Raw genomic sequence first — 24,494 nt, 5'->3', positions numbered from 1 at the left:
ACCGTGTGGTACTAGATCTCTTTACTCTTTCGTCAATGCACGAAAATAGGGATTTGCAAATAGTGCTAACTTAAATATCAGGTAAGTCTGGTAATGGTGGCTCTATGCAATCTTTACCAGACTAACCAGACCTTTACCAGTATTGGTGATCCTTAACGCAAGTATCTCACTGGACTGCGGCATGTTTGCGGCAAATTATGGTGGCATTTTTTGTGTGCCAATTTTCCCTTGCGGTCACACTGACGTGCGGCGCATTTGCGTTTGAAGCCCAGACGAGCAACGTTATTGGAAATCGCAGCGTTGTGGTGAATTAGAATATAATGTGAAAAGATTAGAATGGATAGAAATGAGGTTGGAATTTCTATTATGTGTTTTGTTCGATGTATGTGTTATGTTCTGTTCTGATATGTTTATAGATTGACAAGAACAAACAAACCTTGAAACTGACAATGTCGCCTTTTGGCGGCCATTTTGGTACCTTCCGACTAATGTCCTCCAATAGGTGGCCAATGTTGGAGTCTAGTTCCCTGCTTTGTCGCGGCATTTTGCCACTTGCATTTTTTTCTACGTTTGAAGCGGCACATTGACGGCAATAGCGCGCGTAAGTGCGGTTAGCTGGCGTTTGTGTGCGGAATGTTGGCGGTAGTCATTCGCAAGCAGTCACCAACGTTCCCCAGTCAAGTAAGATATCCGCTAAAAAAAATTCCGTATCATTGCATATTAATTCAATGACATTCAGTGTTATTTTGTTTTCCTGACCTCAGCTATGTATATTTTAGCTATGGTATTCCTCTCTTTGCGTTGATCTACACTATGCCCTTTCTAGAATGTTACACGACTACGATGTTAAGTCATGATCATTATTTGCTCTGATAACACAACATATCATCAAATAAACTAACTTGGTTATGATTTCGTCAACTCACACCATATCTTAATAGGTCAAATGCCACAATAACAATTCCTCAGTGGCGGACCGTTTATCACTATAGTGATGTTATGAATAGTTTCCATTCAGCTGAATAATGTCATTTAGTTACAGATCATTTGATTGGGGTGTGTAACATTCTTCAATAAAAAATTATGTTCCCCAACCCTTTCCGTGAACCGTAGCTAATAAGCAACGAAATCAAATACAAATGTATTTTCACTTTATCAGATTAACGATTAGCAAATGTGACATTGTAATTTTTCATGGCTCGAATTCGAACGTCATATTCGCGTGCAACATAGAAATATTTTTTGCAGCCAATGTGGCTGAAACTACGCGATGAAGATTGCAAAATACATTTTCTATTCATGGACAACGTAAGGTAAGGTACAGGGCAAAGAGGTGATGCACTCTAGCAAACAACTTATATAATATGAACATCACCTGTAGAAAAAATCAAAATTGAAACTGACATAAACAAATACAGGTACAGTATACGTAGCAAATGATACACATCGTTTGGGTAGGGTAGACAAATGTACAAGATTATTTAAAGTTAATGTCACAATATTCTCTAGGGTATGCTGTATCTTTAGTGTAGCATGTTCCCAAACCACGAACCATGCCAGCAGTACTCGATATGATACATTACAGTGTGCGCGCATACGCTCACATGGAGCGGGTTTGGTTGGAGAGGGGCGTATCAAAGGCGCTCCTGGCACCAACAGACATAGCCTGTAATGATTTAATGAAATGTGGCGGATGGCTTGCTGCAAGGGGAGGAGGGAGAAGATTACAAGACGAAGTGTCTTTGTGAATTCTGGTCTTCTGTTTGGTGCGCATTAGCCTGGAAACTATACCATCGGGAGCTCCCCGGTATCCCTGCGGCGCAAGGAGTGATGCCCATCCGCCAGGACAGGTTAGCCCGCTTGGGGGTATTTTTACGGCCTTGGCTTAATTAGCTCGCTCCGGTGGCGGCGAAACTTTCGGTGGCAGCTAACTAGACAGGCTGCAAAGCTGTCTATGGCAGCTAAGTAGACAGGCTGACAGAAACGGGTCAATATAGCAGACTGGGCCCGGTACTTGAACATCCCTCAGCCGGCCCGTAGAGACTGGGACCAGGCTAGCTGCGTATAGGCTATCACATCGATCACAGAGAAACATAAAACATTGTCAGTAAAGGCCCGTTCACATCTGTACGTATATTGAAGTGCGTATGAGTGCTGTATCAACATTGTTGTGTGGTTTATGTAAGGATTGAGGCCAAAGAAGTACATTTTTCGGTTCGATACCCAGGCTCCACAACTGTGGGTCAAAGTTAAAAACAACTTCTTCTCCGCAAACTTGACCTAAAACAAAAACTAAACGTTAATACGCAACTCATACAGACTTGAATATACGCACAAGCGTGAAAGGGCCCAAACATTCTAATGATCTACAGACTTTAAACAGCGAATTAAAGACTTGAAGAAGGTGGACGGTTAGACATTATCAATATAGAAATAGAAGTGAAAATGTTGCAAGAACTAATTCAAAAGAACAACAGTGACTATGAAATGACTAACAAGAGTCCACTCCAAGGGTCTCTTACCTTCGCCAAATGATGATAATTTTCTGTTTCTTTTTATATTCCTTTACACCTATTGAATAAGATATGCTTCAATTTCTCATTAATTTCTGAAAAAAAAGGTCGTTATTTGAATATCTTATACCTCCTAATAGCCCTGTCTTTCTTAGTGACGTATGTCAGGTGTTTGAAAGTCTTAGCCTAGGATGCAGCCGAATTATACGTCTTCCTCATTGATTATTAAAGAGGTCCTGATTTTCATAATATGCATTCAGTATGTCAATTATCATCGAATGTAGCTACGTGCCAGAACAATGACAAATCCATTAATCAAAGAAAGTCGCTAAGGGCCCAAACCTACGCCACTTACTCTCTGTCACAATAGATATCCTCAACTCAGAAACATGACCGTAGCATGTCCTAAGCACGAGATATAGATACCGGAAGTTCCATTGTAATACTGTAGAAATATTTCAAAGGTCCATCCACGACTTCTCGAATATCAATTATGCTGTTGACCAACAGACAAACACGCAAACACACACAACAGCCCCAAAATCATTAACCTTTTCGACGAATGTAATAAATTGGTGACTTTAAACAACGCTTGCAGCTAGATAAGGAAAGGTTAGGTGCGACATGTCGTTCAGTGAAATATAATCAGCTGCTGTCACGCCGCGATCCTGTGAAACTGGTGTGTTACGGCGAAGACGGTTAGACCGGCTATTCAGATACAGATATACAACAAAAAGCAGCCCAAAAAATCATGACGTTTTTCATATTTAGGACAATACACAACCAGATATGTCACCGGACAGAGTGATGCAGCTGACATAATAGTTGCAATTGACCAAGGGGTGGTTCACGATGCATCCATGATAACATCGAGTTAAAATGTTAACCGTGGCATGGACATAAATGTAACAGGACGTTAAAATATAAACGAGCGCATTGATATGTGATAATGAGAATATCACTTCACAACAATGTAATTGTGTTATTTGACGGAAAGACTGGGCAAATACAACTACATTCGCTGGCAAAACAGCTAGGAGACGGAAAGTGAATACCGGGCCTTGTTGGCTAGATGAAATGCATGTCTGTTTTGTGTCAACTTAATAGAAAGAAAATTGCCTTTGTGGTTTTTGTTCCTGTCAAGTCGCAATCGGGTTGCACCAAGGGAATAAATGAATGATTGAATGGTTAATCCATGTAAAACTTTGCAGCCTTGTGGCTGAAGTACGTTTTACCTACATTAGTTTAAGATAATACTATCATACAAATATAGATCAATGTCACACAAATCAATTTCATTCCGTGGTATTGAAATAACACAATAACTAACACTGACATCAGAGTACTAAGTATGTGTTTGTTTTGAGCAGTCATTTGCAAGTGCAATCCCCTTCGTTCACATTCACCTCTTCCCCTGCAATCCTCTCCTTCTCACTCCAGAGTTGAATTGATGAATGACGGTAATCCATACTGACACCGTAAAGCTACGACAGGCGGGAATGGCGATAACCGAGGTGAGAGGAGCTTAGGCCACACTGACGTGATTAAATGGATGCCATCCGAGCTGGCGTCAATTTTCGTTCGTTAAAAAACACAAAAAGCTGTGATTTGTGCAAAAAAAATTAGCTGCAAAATTATGAAATAGACCGTAAATTGAACAAAAATGACAGAAAAGGTGCAAAAGGAGCAAATATGACTGAGCATTGTTAAAACAAAATATCGGAACAAACGGATAATAATGTCAAAGAATGCCTCTTTTCTTATTATGATTTTGTTTTGCCCTGTGTATCAGTACTAGTAGAACTCCATGTAAGCTAAAAAAGGTATTTCGAGTCATGAGGGAACTCCAACTAAGTCAAAGAAGATAGGAAAAATAAGAATTCATTGTTTGGCATACATGTAACGTTACCATGTTCTGTTTAGTTAGTTATATGTTCAACCTTCCTGACTTATAAGATTTCAGAAAAGAGGCAACTTTTTTTGCCCAACTTCTTTTCGCATCAGTATTGGGGTGCCCAGAAGATGTCATCCAAATGATTAAATCAATACGGCCTTACAGATTAATATCTCATGACAGGGCGTACGAAGTTTGACATCAGGGTGAAGTCGGTCAGACCAGGGGTCAGATGATGCATTACAAAATTCAAATCAAAGTTATCTTATCTGCAGATTAATCTATTTGGTAACTGGCAGGACTGAAAAAGAAAATCTAACTGACGGTAAGGTCCTACATTCTCCTCACATCTCTTCACACCGGGGGCAACGTACTGGAGATGGCAAAGTGAAACGTGCATTTTGAATTCAATTTGACAGAAATAGCGTTGACAAGCTGGGAAAGTTGTGTATTCAATTTGCACAGTGATGCAAGTTTCCCTCGAATATATATATATCGAGACCATCTAATTACTAGCCTCCACTAGACCTTTATAAGGGGTTATGTAGAGCTAGCAGAATTCGAGAACAATAGAATGAACAAGAGTTCAAAGTACTCATACCTCCATGGAAAATTTAGAGCTTTGATAAATTCTTGCTTCATCATGTCTCATGATTATGCAATTTCTCTACCTCACGAATGATGACCAAGTCCACGTGTTTAAAAATCAGCCTTCATGCAGGATCTTGCAAATAAATTTTGTACATGCCTCCGTGCTATCAACAACTATTGAATACAATATGGTGAAGAAACTAACTAATACTTACACATCTGGTCGATGTATAACCACCACTATTATTTGATTTCGTCTTCTGTTATAAAATGACAATCACTATTCTTGTCACATATATATATATTTCCAAATATGCTGTGTTTATCCAAGCATAATATCATATGGCAAAGGTGCATATTATTACTTGCACATCTTCCCTTGCCAAGATATAGCCATCAAAATATATAATGTCAGTCACTATTGCCGCAGGTTCTGATCACTGTGTCACTCCGTCACTTTGTACATAGGTCAGGTTCATAGGTCAAGGTGCAAACCACATTCGGAGCCATTAACAAACCATGGCGTGAACGACTACGTATACGAAGATCACGGTTGTTTCTTGAGTCAAGATCGGTTTGCATGGACTTTGGAAACGGCACATTTTACGGTATGGTGGTCACTAGGGGTGGGTACCGGTACCGTGTACCGGTACAAAACCGGTATTGTTTGCTGGACCGGTAAGAAAACCGGTCCTGAAAAAATCAGTGGACCGCGGACTTTGGACCGATTAGAAAATTCACAGTTCCAGTCTACACGCAGGCGGTCACATGATAATGCTACCAGTCTAAGAAAATACTAAACGGGTTAGCGAGTCGCGGTTGCTCTCTTTCGAAGACGTTAGCTGTGAATCATATCTAGAAACATTTAAATGACGAGTCAATAGACGGCAAGGCGAGTATAGTCAGTTTTGAGACAAAATGCGAACCTAGATAATTATACGTTCCAGACTTGACGTTAGTAATCCGACACATGCATACATTTGCACCGACGAAGAAATGACACCAAAAAAACACACAAATAACCGATATTTGTTTCCGTCTTGTCGTCGTTTGATTAATTCAGTCAGCTTATTTCACTTACGTTTTAGTTTTTTTCAGGATAAACTAGCAAATGCTTAGAACTGCTGAAAACAGTCAAGCATATAAAATAGGAATGTTTAGTTGTCAACTACATTGTACCCCAAGAAGGACAAGTTAGATCTGAATCTCTTGTGAGATAAAAGTGACCTTGGAATAAAAAGTTGCCTGCTTTGTTAATTACATCTTGACTTCCGTTCTACGCATTAGCGTGCGCTGAAAATGATTATATCATTCTGATGTACAGTTTGAACATAATTGTGGTGCTACGTTCTTACGGTCAATGATCAGTCCGTCAGACTGCTAATGAGAGAGAATGGCACAACTTAGTTTACAAATGACATGACACTAACTTGTTCACAAAAAATACTTTCTGCTACAGTATTCGTCCCTTGCAATGCTTTTAGCTAAAGTCCAAATAGTTCATCTTTGCCCAGGAGTAGGCTTTTTCAACGATATCGACATTGATAATAATATTTGTCTTTTTTACCTTGTAGCATTCAAAATGACATCATCACAGCAACACCCCCTGTCGGAGCCACTTCCCCGGACGGAGTACCAGGGAATATTGTTCCCAGGTATAGTTCCAAAGGAAAACCTACAAGCGATGGAGACTTTTGAGATACGTGACGATGATGTGGTGATAGTAAGCTATCCCAAAAGTGGTATGTGTTTCTGTAAAAAAGCTGTCCATTTATATAGACTTTAAAAGTTATCAAGCTGTGAAAATTCTAAGTCACTTACATATAACAGTTGAATGCTATTATGCTGTATTTTCTTATCCAAGCCATTGACGTGTTGCAATCGTGACATATTGAAGCTGGAGCGGGCGGGTAACCGCCGGTTTCCCACCCTGCTTGCTTAGCCATCATCCGTACATGTCCCAAAACTGATCAATTTGCACACATGGGGCACATTTCTACCCCAAAAATTCTTTCATGTACCTATTGAAAAGCATGTTCTTAGACCTGTATCTCCATTGTTTTGTATATCGGTCTTTGAAATTGTCTTATTTAGTTATTTTGAGCTGCTTTCATCTTTATGTACATTTTTGGCCTCATGTTTATGTACATTTTTGGCCAATGTGCCATGACATGAGAGCCAACTCACATGAAAGTTGTTATGATGAGTAGGATGAGAATCAGATGTTAATCAGAAACACCATGGCAACCAACTGTTGCATTTCCTACAAGGTATCAACTGGATGTTCGAAATTGTGCATAATGTTCTCGGTGGAAAGAGTGAAAACTCGTCGCCAGTAGGACCTGAGTTTTGGCCTCCAGGACGACAACAACCCTCCTACATCCAGCTGCGGGAGACTCCGTCCCCTCGGCTAATGGTTACCCATCTACCAACCCAACTGGCACCTCCGGGCTTGGCAAATCCAACAACCGAGGTCTACTTCAATCAAGACATATCCAGTCTACCTCAAACATGATTTTTTTCCATGATCCACTCGCATTAATATCACAGGCTTCTAATTATCTTATTGTACGGTGCTTATTGCAATCATTGTACCCAAACTTAGATAAGTGGAGGCAGAACCTAGTGAACGTGACGAATATCGATAATAGTTGACAAAAAGCTTTAACATTTGCACAATAAAGGAATGGTGAGATCCACGTTGTACCCAAATGTAGGATTGATACAAAAAGACATTGTCAAATGGAAAATAAATCATTGTCTAACTATGGTATCATTCTCTGTAACGTTAGGTGAAAGTCATTGTCGTTCTGCGAAATCCAAAAGATGTTTGTGTGTCGTCCTACTACTTCCGACAGAAAAATCGACTTGAAAAGACTCCAGAATCTTGGGAACAATTCAGTAAGGACTTCTTGGATGGCAAAGGTGAGTTTTTGATTGAGTGCTGAAATACATGTAGTATGTACAGAGCTTTTGTATGGTGTGAAGAAATACATCACCCCCGTATAAGTGCATCTCCTGCCCGCACGGTCCGCACGGTCTCATTTCCTGCCCGCACGGTCTCATTTCCTGCCCGCACGGTCTCAATTCCTGCCCGCACGGTCTCATTTCCTGCCCGCACGGTCTCATTTCCTGCCCGCACGGTTTTTCTCCTGCCCGCACGGTGCATCTCCTGCCCGCACTACAGCAAAATCGTCTAAAAAAAGGCCAAAAATGTTGAAAAATTGCTCGTTTTGAGTCAATTGCGGCACGAAATGCAAAATATTATAGCGCAGTCTTCGGTTCACATGTTTACCCGGCCTCTGACGGAGTTTCACGGCCCCAGACCCGCTACTTTTGGAGATTACCCCCTCCCTCCCGTCGTGCAACTATTCTGAACAGAGAGGATACATGCATACAAGCTAGGCGGGAAGTGAACTAGCCGTTTTACCCACAAAGAACGTTAAACCTTTATTACAGATAACATTCTTGCCCGTTCTCACTAACTTTTTCCATGACCCAGTTCTTCTCCTTGGGTCAATTAAGGCCTGTGAGACTGCGGTAGAGATGGTAAAACATGTATACGCTTGTAACCTTTGACAGCACCGATCGTATTCACGGTATTGTCACAAAATTCCACAAAGTGCTAGAACTAATCACATTAAGTATAAAGTTGCTGCGTTTTTTTTATACGCTGAATTTTGGGGTTAAAATGACACACTTTGGGTTTAAATATGTTGGTTTCATGTGCCCCATCCTCTGTCTTGCTGACAGGATCATCCTGTCAGCAGTGGAAAAATCTGCACTGCTGACAGGATGATCCTGTCAGCAGTAGAAAAAATTGCACTGCTGACAGGACGATCCTGTCAGTAGTAGAAAACATGCCCTGCTGACAGTGATCCTGTCAGTAGTGCAGATATTTCCACTGCTAACAGGATCGTCCTGTCAGCAGTACAATTTTTTCTACTGCTGGCAGGACGATCCTGTCAGTAGCCTCTTCCCTATATTTATCTGCTTGCTTGACAAATGAACAGAACAATGTTATTATATGAAGCCAATGCAATAGTGCACAAGTCATAACGATGTTTTAACGTGCGAAAACGAAGTGTCGATGCGGGGGGTCGCTGGGTTTCATCAAACCTACCTCTCGAGCTCAAATCAGTAAGAGTTTCAAACCAATTTCATACTTTGTTTAAAGGAGGGTCACGACTAAAGATCATAATTCTGTCGTTCTTTATCGCTCATAAGAACTGGGTTTTGCATAAAACACCTCGATATGTGAAAATGACCCAAAGTAGTCGCTTAAACTGGTAGGTTATACGATAATCAGTAGCGATACTGTAGGGGCCAGACCACTTCCCGCCCAGCTAATATGCACTCTCCAAGTAGAGGTTGGTGGGGAAGATTGTGACCATTTTATCCACGGCGAGAGCCGACAGAGAAAGGGGCACAGGATCTTCCCCACCAAACCTCTGCTTGGAGAGTAGCTTATATGTATGTATCGACTCTGCTCAGGGTAGTTGCACGACGGGAGGGAGGGGGTAATCTCCAAAAGTAGCGGGTCTGGGGCCGTGAAACTCCGTCAGAGGCCGGGTAAACATGTGAACCGAAGACTGCGCTATAATATTTTGCATTTCGTGCCGCAATTGACTCAAAACGAGCATTTTTCAACATTTTTGGCCTTTTTTTTAGACGATTTTGCTGTAGTGCGGGCAGGAGATGCACCGTGCGGGCAGGAGAAAAACCGTGCGGGCAGGAAATGAGACCGTGCGGGCAGGAAATGAGACCGTGCGGGCAGGAAATGAGACCGTGCGGGCAGGAAATGAGACCGTGCGGGCAGGAAATGAGACCGTGCGGGCAGGAAATGAGACCGTGCGGACCGTGCGGGCAGGAGATGCACTTATACGGGGGTGTACATATACCCCTTAGAAGAGTAAGTACCGCGTACCGTCCAAGAGAACTAAATGTATAGAAGACATGCCTGGGCATCATGGTGTCTAAAGTTATGCTCCTTCCTCCAAAGCTGATATAGCACAGCAGGATAAAGCAGGACAGCAGCAGCGCATGTTATTCCGAAATATGTTCCGTAATGTAGTTACAAAGACGATCACTTTTATTTCATTTTAGACTTCAATCATAAGTTGCCCTCGCCTAGAGGGAAAACCTGTGATTATCTTCGCCGAGTACTATAGTACTCGGGGTAGATTATGTTTTCGGTTGAGCCAGCTGTTTGGTGGGTCTGTATGTATGTCAAGAGCATAACTCAAGAAACCTTTGATGAATCTTTATGATTTTTGGTAGGTGTGTAGTGGTTGTGCAAAGGAAGGTCAAGTTCAAAAATGGTTTACCTTGCGTTTTTCAACAGTACTGCAGCAGACTTTTAATTTTTGTGCGTTTGTATGTAGGCAAAAAAAGTGACGGAAACGTTGATGGATCTTCATGATTTTTTGCAGGTGTGTAGATGTTGTGAAAACAGAGATCAAGTTCAAAAATGGTTCTCCTGGCATTTTCCGTCGGTACTGCAGCGGGCTTTGTGTGGATGTGTAATTCTTGTGGACAACATAACTCAAGATGCTGTTGATGGATCTGTATGATAATGAGTGGATGGGTATTGTTTACGGAAAGGAAGGTCAAGTTCAATAATGGGCCTTCTAGCGAGTACCTAAGGTACTGCAGCGGAGCTTCAAAATTTAGTGGCATATTTTCTGAAAGTGATATGGTCATGATATTTGTGTGGTAGATAGTTCACGCCATAAGAAGTAAGTTCTGTAAGTTTGGGCCCCCTAGCGGCTTGTTTAGAACTGCAGTGGGTGTTTTTGTTTTGACCTTCGGACATGAATAACTTTAGAAGGGATCGACAGATCGTCGTGAAGTTTGGTATGTAGAGAGCTCAGATGGTGCTTTACACAATCGATGTATGATTATAGAAAACAGGAGCTAATCTGCATAATTAGTAAGGATAGTTTGTAAATCCAAGTACATTTCACAATGGGCCGTGTGACAGTGTTTTGCCGCTAACAGGTCAACAGAGGGCCTTGCCTAGAAGTATAAATAAACGAATTGGGCACATAAATAAACAGTTGGGACAGTCTCACTACACTCCAAGCAGATGTGTGGGTCCGGTTGGTTTTTAACGTGTTCAGTTTAGCCATTTGTGTCCAACACATGGTTGGAGACATAACGAAAAGGGGACAAAATAGAAAGCCTGAAAAAAGCACCTAAAAACATGTCAAAAACCAGCACTCCTCTGCTAAGAGAGTACACTGCACCAAAACTGCACCACTGCTAGGTATTACCTAGCACCGTATGAACAAGTCACATGTATGTCTTGCAAAATGTGTATGATATGGAGTAAAGATTTATTTTATTCATATATGTTGACTGTACCATCTAATCATAACTTTCAATATTTTTGATGACCAGTTATAACATATATCAGCACACTATACACATATACTAGTCCTGTACCACCAAATGATTTTTATCCCTATCTAGACTGGCCTCATTCTCCCCAAATCGTAACTTTCAAACGGTATGGTGTATGATCAAATTTTCTGGGGGTGATAAGCATGTAAATGTTAATCACTCTCCTTAATAAGCCTTGATTATTTGGCGAAGATAATGTGTTCGTGGAACTCTAGTTTCTCCATTATATGCAGCGCCAATTTGACGGTAATCGATTCCAAAGATTGTGAGTGAAACCTTTAAAGGCATCCGTCAATCTATGTCCTGGTTTGAATCTGTTGAGACTAAATAGGACTTAAACCAAAAGCTGGTTGATGTCAAGATTTTCAGATACAAACATCTGATTCTGCTGAATGTATTTTTCATCGCAGTACAATATGGTGACTATTTTGACCACGTGTTGGGCTGGTGGCAAAAGCAGGACGACCCCCACTTCCTCTTTGTCAAGTACGAAGATATGAAGAAGGTAAAGGATTTGTGTGATAGGAGCTATTGTCTATTTTACATCAACCTTGTCTTTACTTTGTCTAATTGTTTTCCTTTTGGCCTATCTAAAATTGTCTTCACTTTATTTGCATATTAATTCATAGCTCGTGGTTAAAAACCTGCTGATCGGCAAATCTTGCTCAGTATCACTGACGGAAAGAAGTGAATGCTTCTTGAAACGTCTGACCGTTTCCAAAATCATATCCAGTTATTTGTCATGAGTAGTTGATATTTGGCGTATCTTATTACCTGGATGTCTAACCTTCATCGACGATGTATGATACTCTAGTATGTTTATGGGTGAATCTGAATGATTTTGAATTCTATGAATGTATCCATGGTTACCTTTAGTATTAACACATGTGTACGTGTTATAAGGATTTTCGCTCGTCGGTAAAGACTATAGCAGCCTTCCTGGAGAAAGAACTGACCGACGAAGATCTGGCCCGTGTGCTGACCAACCGCAGCTTGGAGTCGATGAGGAAGAAGTTGGCAGAGTCTGATGATTGGAGAAAGATCATTGTCAGGAAAGGTAAACTAAAACATCAATGTTATTGTCCAAAATCTATATTTCCAGTCAAAATGGAGGTATAAAACATTTTCTAATTCATACTATATAAAGGAACGCTACTCGCAACAACAGACGATTAGAAAAGTAATATTGTATCATATCGTCAAATATACACTCTTTCATTTACTAGTACCTCAAATTCACCACAAAACAAGGCTATAGATCTAAGAGCCACTTAAATGATTTGGGTTTATTGTACTTGATTGTGATGACAGATGTTTGTTCATCTTCGACTGGAAAAGGTTAAGTTGTACCCATTAAAAAAGCAATTATGAGGAAGCTTGTTCCATAGCAATGTAGTTATAGGAAAGAAGCTTTCAGCGTGGAACTTCCACCTGAGATGCGGAGTAAGGAGTACTCATGAAAGTCGCCTGGTTTTTGTCTATTAGAAGTAATAAAGATAATACACAATAAGTTGTCGAAGAAGTTTTATTTCTGTCTCCCAAGGTATCGTCGGAGATTGGAAGAACCACTTCTCGGCCGAGGAGAGCGCCAGGTTTGACCAGAAGTATCGTGAGAAGATGGCAGGATCGGGACTGGAGTTTGAGTTTGAGTAGCTGGCTAAACAGCCCGTATATCCAAATATACGTTTGAAAAGAAAACATTGCTCACATCTTTACATGTGCATTTGAGGCATTTCATGGTAATGAATAATGACAAACTTTGAAAGCTCCATTTTGAAAATATTCTCTGTTGTATCAAATTTCAAACTTCTGCCGCATGCCTTGCAACAATATTACATGTCCGGTGGTAAGGTCTGATACTTTGCGCCGCCCCCTGACCATCCTTTACGATTCATCATGGACTTGAGCACAAACAGTCAGGCCGAGGAAGAACCATACACAATGTCCATTCCACTTGGAATGATCGGCTGTTCATTCCACTTGGAAGGATCGGCTGTTCACCCCACTTGGAAGGATCGGCTGTTCACCGTTAGATTTTGACTTTATTTCAGAAATAGGTGTGTATAAAACGTGTCTGTGTGTTACCCTCTGGAATAATACTTAACATTAGACACAGCAAATATGAATAATCTCACATTCCATATCATTTTCTAAATCTGTGCTCTTTCTCCTATATTCTCCTGCAGCTGTGTTTGTTGTTTCTCACTGATACTTTGGCCTATGATATCTTTACTTTATACCCACAGGCAGAAATTACCACTCTGCGTATCGAATACATCTGACAATGAATACATAACAATTTACCGACGAACTCTGAGAAACATTTGTCTAAAAGTAATAGACTCGGTGCGGGGATCAGCCGTGCCAAGCTTCCGAGCGAAACCCGAGGTGATGCCGAAGGCACGAGCGGGGAGTTCGGCGGAGCCGAACAGGTTTCGGGGTAACAAGAACATCATTAGACATAAATCATGCGATTCATGGCCTCAGTTGCAGACACGTGAGAAAATGATACAATACAATTGCAAAGATAGGACTTCAATTAAAATTTTTCTTCATACGTCAGTCATAAACATCATTTCACGAAGGTATGGGGTCGTGGAACTCTACTTAGAAATTGTTTGATGTTCGTAGATCACCGAGTCTGATAGGCTAGATTTTCAGGTGAAAAATACGCCCCACTCTCTGGTAAGTTTGAAATTCGGCGACCTTCTTTCTGGCAATCAACAAATTCGGTGAAAGGTCATTTACAGCCGCAGTGTGGCGCTGGCTTAATAAACAACCTATCATAGTAAGTTTACACATGACGTCATGTAAGGGTAAGTTGAGTGGTATTTGTACCTTGCCGTTTGGTCTCGCCTATATTCATTTCCGGGTTCGCACGCCCAAGCAAGTGCGGGTACGGCGCTCATGATGGTCCCGAACAGTGGAAGTTGCTGAACTACGAATCAACAAGGTACGTTCCGTTCTAAATATCCAAAATCTAAATAAGCGTAGTTTAAACCAGGACAATCTGTATCACGGTTTGGAACGTGTGGTTATGTAGATGAGGTGTAAAGTTCGTGCATACGGCATTCATAGTCAGGAGTGTCTAAAAGCATTACGGTTCGGTTTAACGTCGCGGTTAAAGTCTGTTAATGTTAATTTGCACTTTGTTCCTGACATATATAGACGTTTTCTGCCCCCAAACAATCCTTCAACATGGCAAGAGTTGGAGCATGAGTGGGTTTCCACTGCTCTATTTAATAAAATCAGTAGCGGAAATTCTCGATGACCGTTTGTATTTGTACAGCGTTCTTCCGTCATAGATAATAACAACAATAACTCAGGTCTTCCCCCAATACGTCAGAACAAGACTTACCGGTTGATTTACTGGTGGAAATTTCCCCAGACTACTAACTGTGTGTTGTTGGACAAGTTAAAGTGAGGGAAACGTGCCGGTTGATACGTAGGCACCACTTCTCAGCCTGGGTGCCATCCGATTACTACTTGGACTCCTACACTCACTCACCCTGAAAACGTGTCCTGAAACACTTACTGGTTGACGAAGAAATATAAGCGTGTCAATTTACCAGACTACGAACTGTGTTGTTGGACAAGTTATCTGAATGAGTAAAATGTGCACGTGCCGGTTGAAACGTAGGCACTACTTGAAAAAATCAGGCCAGCAAGTGTAAGCGCCCCAGCCTCGGATGGCACCCAGGCTAGGTATTTCTTGCACCCAACTAGCCTCCACCGGGCCTTCCTAATTGTGTGATGCAGGATGGTAGAATTCGGCATATATAGGGTAACGTTAGATACTAGTAATTGAGCCCACTGTAAGGCTAACTTTTCCCATTGGAAGGAAGCGGGCCAAACTCCCCTGGCGAATTACTATAGCTATATTTGGCTTAATTTCACTATTTACCAGTCACCGTAGTCAGCCATAGAGTCCAACAACTGTAGAGCGTGCGTGTGTACTTGTATTTCCAACTTCCTTCCTCCATGGTTTAAAGGTAAGGGTACTTGAGCTTGTTCCGCTTTGTAAAAGCTGTGGTACTACATGTAAATCAACCTAGTGACGTTTAACGAACGACCCGGAAATCATCAGTCATGATAATTACAAATAGTTATTTTCGTCCTGGTTAAATTCATATGATAACATACCCATTCTACTGAGGCTTATTTTAAGGATAAATCGTCTCTCGGAAGGGACGTTAAGCCGTTAGTGTTTGAGGGGAATATCGAACACCTTTAAAAACCCACCATACTTGTCGATAAGGCCCCCTTTCCCAAATAGACGGCGATCGCTGAGCGATCGTTAAGTGGGCGACCAAATGTTGATTTGTGTGACCCTTGATTTCATTATTGGAATATGATCCACAATGTTAAAGTTTTACTTAAGACAACAAAACACAAAAATCATTAAAAATGGATCCATCCTTAATTTATGAAATTCAGTGATCTGTCAAATATTGGGTTGCTCAGCAGTCGCAGCGTCTAGTGGAAAGGGGTCTTAAGAGGGCCACAAAACGGCTGTTCTATCAATTAGGAAAGGTGCAAACAATACAAACCCCCTCCCCCCAAAATATTACTACCGCACTTTAGTTTCTCCCTATTGTATTTTTTTTCGACGATCCATGTGCATGTCCCATGCACACAAGAGCGGAGGCCTTCGCCTTTACCCTACTTTGTCTAAGAGTGTAGAGGTCGCCTACCTGCCCAATAAAACAAACTGTAAACAATACAAGAGGTCATACAGAGGTTAGAGTTGTGTCAAATGTGGCGACTGCAAACAACACAGCTGAGACACAAGAGTGTGGTATAGCACGGTAAATACAGACAAAGGTTGGCGTTTTGTGGGTTTAAAGGAGTGGTCAATTTCTAATGTTTGGTCTGGTTCAACTTTTAGTCAATGATTGGACAAAAAAACGCTGAGGGGTGGATGGGGAGTTGGGGAATCATAAGGGCCAGTCTATCAAAAGTCATTGAAGGAATAAGCAAGAAAATTGATTCATAATCTTGTCTTACTTCCATGTCTTCGTCATTTCTTTTACCAGGACTCGAAATTATTTTTTCTGCAGCCAGGGCCATATTGATTTGATTATACGGATAACATCCTTTGGGTGTTGACAGAATTGATGCCTACGTCGGAAAAAAAATGATAAAAGTTGGGTCCAAAAATGGGCTTTCATTATGAGATCTAAGTGGTTAGGAATTTTTTACAAATGACTGAACTTACAGAACATGGTCTACCGACCAATAAAAACAGCGGAACATTTCAAACATGTTCGTGGCAGATATTGGTATCCTGGCCTTGTAAATTATAAGTAATTTTCAAACAGAGCACCTCTGAGAGTTATATGTCGAGTAATGTTCAAACAGAGCACCTCTGAGAGTTATATGCCGTCTGTTTACTTCTCAAACAGTTTTTGGTACAGCAGATGTCATGTAGTAGTCACACTGACCCTTTAGTGGGGGCTCAAAATTCATTTTTGGCAGTTAGAACTGGTGCTCATATCCTTAACATTTAGTTTCACAGAAAAAAACCCGGGTGCACAACATAAACTAGTATGCCAGGAAAACCTAAATAAAAACCTTACTGTTTCTGTTCATAACTTGAATCTAAAATTCTAAAGCTAACTTTCGAACAAGTAATACAATAGCGGAGCTTTGTTAGTTTCTCTCACACTTGAATATTGAGAATAAGCTATAAACGAGTAGTAACTAGGCCTGTATACCTAAACCCTGCACCAACATGTACCTGTACAATTGTTTATATACAGGTACAAACCTGAACATCAAGTGAACCTGTACCTGAACTAATTAAAACACTAATGGACACAGTTTTTGGACTAAGATAGGTAAATTCCTTGTCAGGAATGACATGTGTACAACTTACAAATAATCAAACTTATCTAGGTCCAGGAGTAGGTCCGGACCTGTATCTAAACAGCTCCACCCGTACCTGTACCTAAAAATCATTTAGATACACAGCTCTAATTGCAACCCTACGCAAATACATTGTATCTAGGTGCACCGGTTCACCCAGACATTAGGTGCACAGGTACCGAGGGCCAACTGCTGCAGTATTACATATATCTAAAGATAAGAAAATCCTCATATATAGAGACTGGTTTCATAAGTACATTCATGTGCATCCAGGATTTTGAGCCCTACTTTGTTAAATAATGGAAGTCGCGACCCGGCATGTCAGTTTGTTCCAAAGTGCAGGCTTGTGGCAGGATGTTACATCAGTATATATAAACCGTTTGAGGGACATACATGCATTCTAAAAGGGCCAGAAACTATCAAAATCATATTTTTATGGACTCATGTGCAAATAGCGATGTTCTCTGATGCTTTATAGCAAGGTTTAATCTAAACCACCTTGTTTATAGGCACGCTGTTAATTTCAGTGCTTTCATTTATTTCATATGATGATGTTGACATGACATTTTAATCTGTGTACTTTGTGTATGTCTGTCCACGATTTGTTTATTGCGTTTAAAATGCTAAGTGCATAATAAGCCAGGTAGGCACATTATATGTTCAGTTACTGTGTGATGCAAAAGGGACAGCACTTTATAATGTTCTGATGCTTCTATATATATGTTCTGACAGCCATATGTTGGGGTGTAGGGTTAGGGTGCAATGGCCTAATTGGTAGAGTGTTCGCCTTGCATACGGTAGGTCGTGAGTTCGAACCCCGGCCGGGTCATACCAAAGACTCTAAAAATGGTACATACTTCTTTCTCTGCTTAGCACTCAGCATTTGGGAAATAGTATGGAAGTTAAACACACATCACTACCAGCCCCCTGCTGTAGTGACTTGCACTTGTGTGGCCCAAGGGCTTCGAATGGGAGATGGGCGCCCCCCTACGCATCTTCGATGCATGGGACCACTTTAACTTTAAGGGTTAGGGGGTGTTTGGGAACATAGGGGTGTCTGGACACAGAAGTGTCGGGACATTGGGGTGTCGGAACATAGGAGACATGCGTGCTTGGATAGAGGAGACATTCTCAATGAAGAAATGATGTAAAATTGATTGATGACATTTTTAAGCGCTTCAACATCAGATATCATCTTGTGTTTATTAGGTACATCCATGCAGTTGTGACATTATGGGTTCCAAGCTGCTTTCAAGAGAAGATGGCGACAACGACAGCATCTCGAAAGAGACTCTCATATTCGGCCTGGTTGCAGCTGTCGCGATATTTCTCCTATTAGCAATACTTCTCTTACTTTGTTGGAAGTACAAATGGTGGCAGTCTCTGAGAAAGAACTTCTCGACGTCCTCACTTTGCAGCCGCGTGGAGCAGACTAACGACTTATCCGTGTGGCCTGTGTACAGAAACGGTCAGGCGTCGTCTCTCGGACATCCTGGGCTCAACATTACGCGCTCTCAACAGTTTTCCTACACGAACGAAGCAGCTCACTTCCAGGCGTACGCCTATGACGGTAGAGTGTCTGGTGAGTCTAGTGGTGAAGTGCTAGAGGGAAACCCTTTACCTTCCACTGCTATCTCTCCTCCTGTTTCTTCAGTTGACTTTTGTGACAGGAGAGGCATCCCGGACGACTTCTTGTACGACTTAAGAAAACAGGAAGACACCAGTAAAATCAAGACTGTTCACGGTAAGCTAGTAGTTTGTGTGTCAAGGTGGGTGGATCACCGTGGGGCCGTGCTCATGTTGGACTGCATGGGCATCTCACTCACCATCCCCCCGGGAGCCCTGGAGACATCCCGCCGGGAACTCATCTCTCTCACCCTGGTCTGGGATTTGAACGACGGGCCAAAGTTGACGGAAAAACAAGGCCTGGTCAGCCCAGTAGTCCACTGCGGGCCTCATGGACTCACTCTGGAGCGCCCGTGCACACTTACTTACAAACACTGTGCGTTCGAGCCCACCTTGGTGTCCACGTGGACCAGTGAAACGCACCTGTTCGGAGACAAGAAATGGAGGATGCTATGCAAGAAACGCGACACAGACCGTCAGTGCTCCTTTCTCGGGGACGAGTGCATTGTCAGACTGAACCACTTTTCGTTGTACACCAGTTTGATGACGGCAGAAGACGGCGGCGTTGTCAGGAAATGGATACAGATGGTACCTTTCGCATACGCTCTTCGAGACGGGCGCTTCTACGAAGTGAGGGTATACTTGCTCAACAACACGCCGTGTGCGCTGCAGTTCGCTCGGTACAAGGAAGGGGAGCTAGGTGGCAGACAGTGCAATGCTGAGAAGCTCCTGCTCTTTGAAGGGGACGGGAGCAATCTTAAACTTGAGCTCACAACGCTGTGCGAGGGGTGGACTAACACGGATGCCCCCAAAGAGGACGTGCAGTTTGTCCAGTTGTGGCACAACCTGTGTCCCTACGCGTCCTTCTGTTTCCAACGCGATAACCCGGCGGTGTCCGATATCAGTCTTACCATTGTCGCCTACCAGCGCAGCCGAGCGGAAGACTCTGCAAAACTACGGATCCTGGCAGCAACCGAGCCAGGCCAGAGTACCTGGTCCACAGGTGACCAAAACTCTTCCAGACCTGGCTCCAGCCGCTCATCGATGCCATCTTCTGAGAAGGACGTGAACTGCAGCCAAGTAGGTACTCCACTCCTGGGGCTTCCCGGCCCGAGGGTCCCACGCATTCCCCACCCCCTGAGGATGAAGTTGCAGATGTTGTTAGACGCACGCTCCATCCTTGGAAACGACTGGAGAGCTTTCGCTGCCAAGCTCAACCTTGACCACTGCATCCGCTGGTTGGAGACCCGGGTATGATGTGTACAACACCACATTAGACTACTAATACAAATGTAATATATCATGGGGAGACATGAGGCTAGGGACCAATACCAGCTCATACAGTATAGAAAAATAGGGCAGTTGTGCATAAGGTTTCATAACTTAATGGATATCGCAGACTAATTAACATCACAGAATACCATATGTATTATATTCTAATGTCATACTTAGTGAAAAGAATTTGATGCTACAGGTGCCTGACCATTTGCATGAATCGATGAAATATGTAGAAAGCACTATGTGATAACATATGAATCTTATCAAAAATACATCAATGGATCTTAGGGACAAACTCACTAAGCACTATGTGAACTGTACGAAAGGTATGTTGTAACATCACATTGTTCTAATGTTGTGCTCTCTAGCCCAGCCCTATGGCCATTCTGCTGGACAGGTTTGAGGAGGAGGGCCGTACCATTCAGGACCTGGGCTGTCTGCTGTATCAGATGGAGAGGCTTGATGCAGCAGCTACAGTCATGGACCATCTGAAGGAGGTGGAACCACGCAGGGGGTCTGATGATCACACCACTGACACCAGCAGTGATGTAACCATGGCAACTGGTACAGATAACATAACCACCTCAGAGGGAATAGTTGTTGGCATGGCAATGGGAGATGCCCTGACAGATGACGAGGCTATCAGTGAGGATGAGCAATCTACAGATCTTTAATCAGTATTAAAAGGAGAGTGCCATTGTTCTAAAGCATCATTATGCATACAACAAAATACGTAATTTCCACTTCTACTACATGTACATTGATCCTGATTAGTTCACTTTTTCGAAACCCTCTTGGAATTATTCCTATATAAAAAAAATAGGGTTTCTGTGTGTACATGTGATAAGGGTTTGTATAAGAAATGATACAGGACAACAGGCAAATGTCATCTAGCCTGAGAAAGATGTCAGATCATGTTAAGCTATGTCTGAAGGCTATGACTTAAATTCTTCTGTAAAAATAGCCTTTTCTACTCACTACTACATGTACATATAAACCACAGGCTTTGGTGACACCACTTATGACTTGCCATACAAAGTTTTGAGTTCAAAGTTGTTGACAACCAATCACAATTGTACCTGTATAGATAATGGTATTTACAAATTTATCACAAGGTCAAGGAAGTCTGTTTTTAGCTATTTGTGTCAGAAAGTACATCAATGACTGTAAATAGCTACTTTACTGGCAATGTAATATTTCAATAACATATTTACACTAATCTAAATACCATCTAAAAAGGACATAACTAGGCACCTCACTTTTCATCTAATTAAACTATTTTCCATGATCATGTATAAGTATATGCCAATGGCAAACAGGGTTTTCCTACAGACTAGTTCCACCACAGAGTATTCATATGTGATATACAGTGACATATTTACAGGCTTGTACATAACAAATTAAACTTTGTGGGCAAAATGTACATTGTTTGATCGTTATAATTATCACTGTAACACAGATTGGTGATGTTCATAGACCAGAGAGTAATGCCTTCCTTTCGAATGATCTAAGAATGATAGTGCCGCAAGTGGGCAATCACAATCTAATCAATAGACAAATTTGGAACTTACTCATCTTAGCAAGTTTCAATAACATCATACATGTATGTTTTCTGTTATGTAAAAATGTTTATCATATTTTAGGAAAACAAAGACAAACTACTAGCTTGCCTTTAGCCTAGTGTGTACTTGATGGTATTATGTATCCATATGTCTAGATGAACCACAACAATGAAAACTGCCTGTATGTAAAGTTCATACTAATCATAGGGAAAAGGACAACACTCAGGCATCTGGAACAGATTGAAAGTTGAAAGTCATGGATGTGACTTGGACTGTATAGACAAAGGCAGTGTTCCTGTACATGTGTTGTATTCCCTGACTGTCTGCATCACCCTTTACTTGCCTTCAGGACATTCTGGAAAAAATAAAAGCAATGAAATGAACTCCCTATGAAGTCAAAGGTTTATCACTGATTACATTTCAATGTGGGTATCTGTGTGTAACTACTAGTATGTTAAAACAGTATCGCTATGACGAATTTGCTACCAGGAAATGTTAATCTGTAAATGTAGATTAAGTCAAAGGACAAACTACAAAAGTAATTCAACGCATGTACAAATGTCTTACAAAGTTTATATTAGCCCTTATAACAATATGCTTCGGAGAGAAGGGGGGACAGACAGTATTTCACCCTGCCCCAGAAAGCTTTGGACAAGTGTATATACTGTAAAAAGGGAACTGTTCGCTTGGATTCAATTTCGAGTTAAGGAAATAATGAGTGTTTCATGGTGCAGGCTTCAAGTTTGCTTTTGAAACTGTCCTGCAGGGTTTTACTGTAAAAGGGGAAATGTTCACGGTGGTTTTACTAGTAAATTTGTGGTCAATGCGAAAAACACAAACAACAAACTACCGCAAACCTTTCCCCTTTTACAATACCTATTCAGACTGTCCCGAAGAATGATCATTTCCTGACCGTTAAAGAATCTTAGATTCATTAATATTATACTCCGTTGTCCAACAAACCCCAGAACTAATTTTTTTCCCATAGCTTACTACTATTACTAGTACTAGTACATTAGTCCGCTGGAAGATTTGCACTCCCTGAAGTTTGAGGTTTACGCCGAATCACGTCAAATAAATCTTTGGTCATGGCTAAAGAAGTAAACTGAGATTATAGTCTTTTCCTAGACGAGAACATCAATCTTATCTTGCATAGAGTCAATTCCATGTCACCGAGAGGGTTTTCAGATAATATTGCTAGTGAGTTCAAACAATTTTAGGTAAAAGACTATTCCAGTCAAAATGTTCTAAATTGTTCAAACAATCAAGAATGAAAGTTTGAACATGTTTGAACTTATAAATATATGTTGGAACTATTTGGAAAGTAATTGCACAAATATCTCTTTATTTAGAACAATTTTCAAACATCTATGTGATTGTTTCACTGTTTGAACATGTTGGAACAATTTTCATCATTTTTCAAATGGTAGATTTGGGTTATTGCCCCCATAAAAGTAGGTGCTAATCGCACTCTATTGTCTGCCTCTGTATATTTTTAGATTTCACGTCTGGACTTTTATCTTGAGGTGTCTATGCATGGCACCCAGGCCTAATCCCCTATACTTTGAAGGGATGTGTGAATTGCCCTGTTCCAATCCCACTGACCCAGTTATACCATGTTGTTATAATATTGGAACATATAGGAACAAATGATCAACCTATTTCCCAACAGTTTCGAAAATAATACAAATAACATGTTTAATGTTAGAAATTTGTCTAACATGTTGGAACACAGCAGAAACTATTTAGAACATCAAATGAATGTTGGAAATTGTTCTAAACAGTCACTTATCTCCCTTAGATTGTTACAAAGGTTTTGCAAATGTTAGAACAAAAGGCAACAAACACCCTCTCGGTAATGTGGAATCGACTCTACCTTGAGGACTTTCTTGACATGCTGCCCAGTTACAGTCTTCTGTTTGTTCTCCTGGGCTTCCACACACGAGGCAGCGGCCAGGCGCTTCAGGAACAACATGTAGCACAGAAACACCTGTTGGGTAGAGTTATAATTTACTATGAATTATGTATGCACTGTAATGAATGAACAGTGATTTTTAGAACATGAAATCTTACTACATGTATTAATAAGGGCTCCCTTGGACATCAGTTACTCAGTAATAAATAAATGTACAATTCAAAGACTATGTATACTACTAGTTCTATAACTATGTTATGTAATGTTACAAGTTCAACTTCTTCAAAAGTTGTAAATATAATAAGGACAGATGGAGCTTATAAAAAATTATATATGGTTTGTCTACTACTAGTACTAATGATTGCATAGGGAACAGGAATCTGTTACTCAGATGGGTAGATAATGACTGCACTTCAGATGAATATACATGTAATCAGGCTACTAGTATCTGAAAGGAATGTGGACTATTATTCGCGGCCTATTATCAATTTAAGGAAGAAGCGTCTGATATGGGAGGGGGGCAGTGGTAGTACTTACGAGACGCTCGGCATTTTTGACCGGCTTTGCGTGCGGCTGGTATCTCTTTACAACAGCGCGGACCCTCGGCCCAGGACAGGTTCTTTTCATGGTCGACACAAACGGCTTTCTTTCTTTCTTAAAAACGACTGGAAGCAAGGATCAACATCAAAGACGTCTTCAAGAAGTGACTGCCTTGCACAGAGAAATCTAGCAGTTCAAATTTGGAGCCAAAGTGCATTACGTCATGGCAGAAACCACTTTAGTATGGGGGTTGAAAGGAATAAATTATGGTAATCATAAAATGGAACTATTTAATAACATCT

General features: G+C 41.2%; 3 protein-coding genes across 4 annotated transcripts; 2 read left to right on the top strand and 1 right to left on the bottom strand.

Moving 5' to 3' along the window:
- Positions 1-5,473: 5,473 nt before the first annotated feature.
- On the top strand, positions 5,474-13,280 carry LOC136428019 (sulfotransferase 1B1-like). 2 transcript variants are annotated; one of them, XM_066417261.1, is made up of 7 exons: positions 5,474-5,606; positions 6,573-6,653; positions 7,269-7,471; positions 7,791-7,923; positions 11,814-11,908; positions 12,307-12,460; positions 12,947-13,280. In XM_066417261.1, exons 1-7 carry the CDS (start codon positions 5,579-5,581, stop codon positions 13,054-13,056), a joined length of 804 nt encoding a protein of 267 aa, XP_066273358.1. In that variant the 5' UTR covers positions 5,474-5,578; the 3' UTR covers positions 13,057-13,280. The 2 variants fall into 2 exon arrangements, with proteins under 2 accessions (XP_066273358.1, XP_066273357.1); XM_066417260.1 differs by having other exon boundaries at positions 6,573-6,740.
- A 669-nt stretch (positions 13,281-13,949) lies between these two features.
- On the top strand, positions 13,950-22,012 carry LOC136428018 (UNC5C-like protein). The gene is made up of 3 exons (XM_066417259.1): positions 13,950-14,356; positions 18,481-20,148; positions 20,544-22,012. Exons 2-3 carry the CDS (start codon positions 18,505-18,507, stop codon positions 20,847-20,849), a joined length of 1,950 nt encoding a protein of 649 aa, XP_066273356.1. The 5' UTR covers positions 13,950-14,356; positions 18,481-18,504; the 3' UTR covers positions 20,850-22,012.
- Positions 20,822-24,425, bottom strand: LOC136428020 (centromere protein W-like). Its single transcript, XM_066417262.1, has 3 exons — positions 24,190-24,425; positions 23,614-23,727; positions 20,822-22,092 (listed from the first exon to the last, which is right to left on the bottom strand). The coding sequence occupies exons 1-3, from the start codon at positions 24,277-24,279 to the stop codon at positions 22,066-22,068; spliced, it is 231 nt and encodes a 76-aa protein (XP_066273359.1). The 5' UTR covers positions 24,280-24,425; the 3' UTR covers positions 20,822-22,065.
- Between the last annotated feature and the right edge of the window lie 69 nt (positions 24,426-24,494).

Source organism: Branchiostoma lanceolatum, chromosome 2 (genome assembly GCF_035083965.1).
Source record: "Branchiostoma lanceolatum isolate klBraLanc5 chromosome 2, klBraLanc5.hap2, whole genome shotgun sequence".
In the NCBI taxonomy this organism is placed as follows: Eukaryota; Metazoa; Chordata; class Leptocardii; order Amphioxiformes; family Branchiostomatidae; genus Branchiostoma; species Branchiostoma lanceolatum.
Note: the sequence above shows the minus strand (reverse complement) of the source record. Positions and strands in the feature narration are given on the sequence as shown.

Excerpts from the sequence above, each read along its gene's own strand:
- LOC136428019 (XM_066417260.1), top strand. The coding sequence starts at position 5,579 with ATGGACTTTGGAAACGGCACATTTTACG. Across the intron at positions 6,741-7,268 it reads AGTAAGCTATCCCAAAAGTG|GTATCAACTGGATGTTCGAA; the intron begins GTATGTGTTTCT and ends ATTTCCTACAAG. Across the intron at positions 12,461-12,946 it reads AAAGATCATTGTCAGGAAAG|GTATCGTCGGAGATTGGAAG; the intron begins GTAAACTAAAAC and ends CTGTCTCCCAAG.
- LOC136428018 (XM_066417259.1), top strand. The coding sequence starts at position 18,505 with ATGGGTTCCAAGCTGCTTTCAAGAGAAGATGGCGACAACGACAGCATC. Across the intron at positions 20,149-20,543 it reads TCCGCTGGTTGGAGACCCGG|CCCAGCCCTATGGCCATTCT; the intron begins GTATGATGTGTA and ends TGTGCTCTCTAG.
- LOC136428020 (XM_066417262.1), bottom strand. The coding sequence starts at position 24,279 with ATGAAAAGAACCTGTCCTGGGCCGAGGGTCCGCGCTGTTGTAAAGAGA. Across the intron at positions 23,728-24,189 it reads TCAAAAATGCCGAGCGTCTC|GTGTTTCTGTGCTACATGTT; the intron begins GTAAGTACTACC and ends TCTACCCAACAG. Across the intron at positions 22,093-23,613 it reads ATGTCAAGAAAGTCCTCAAG|AATGTCCTGAAGGCAAGTAA; the intron begins GTAGAGTCGATT and ends TATTTTTTCCAG.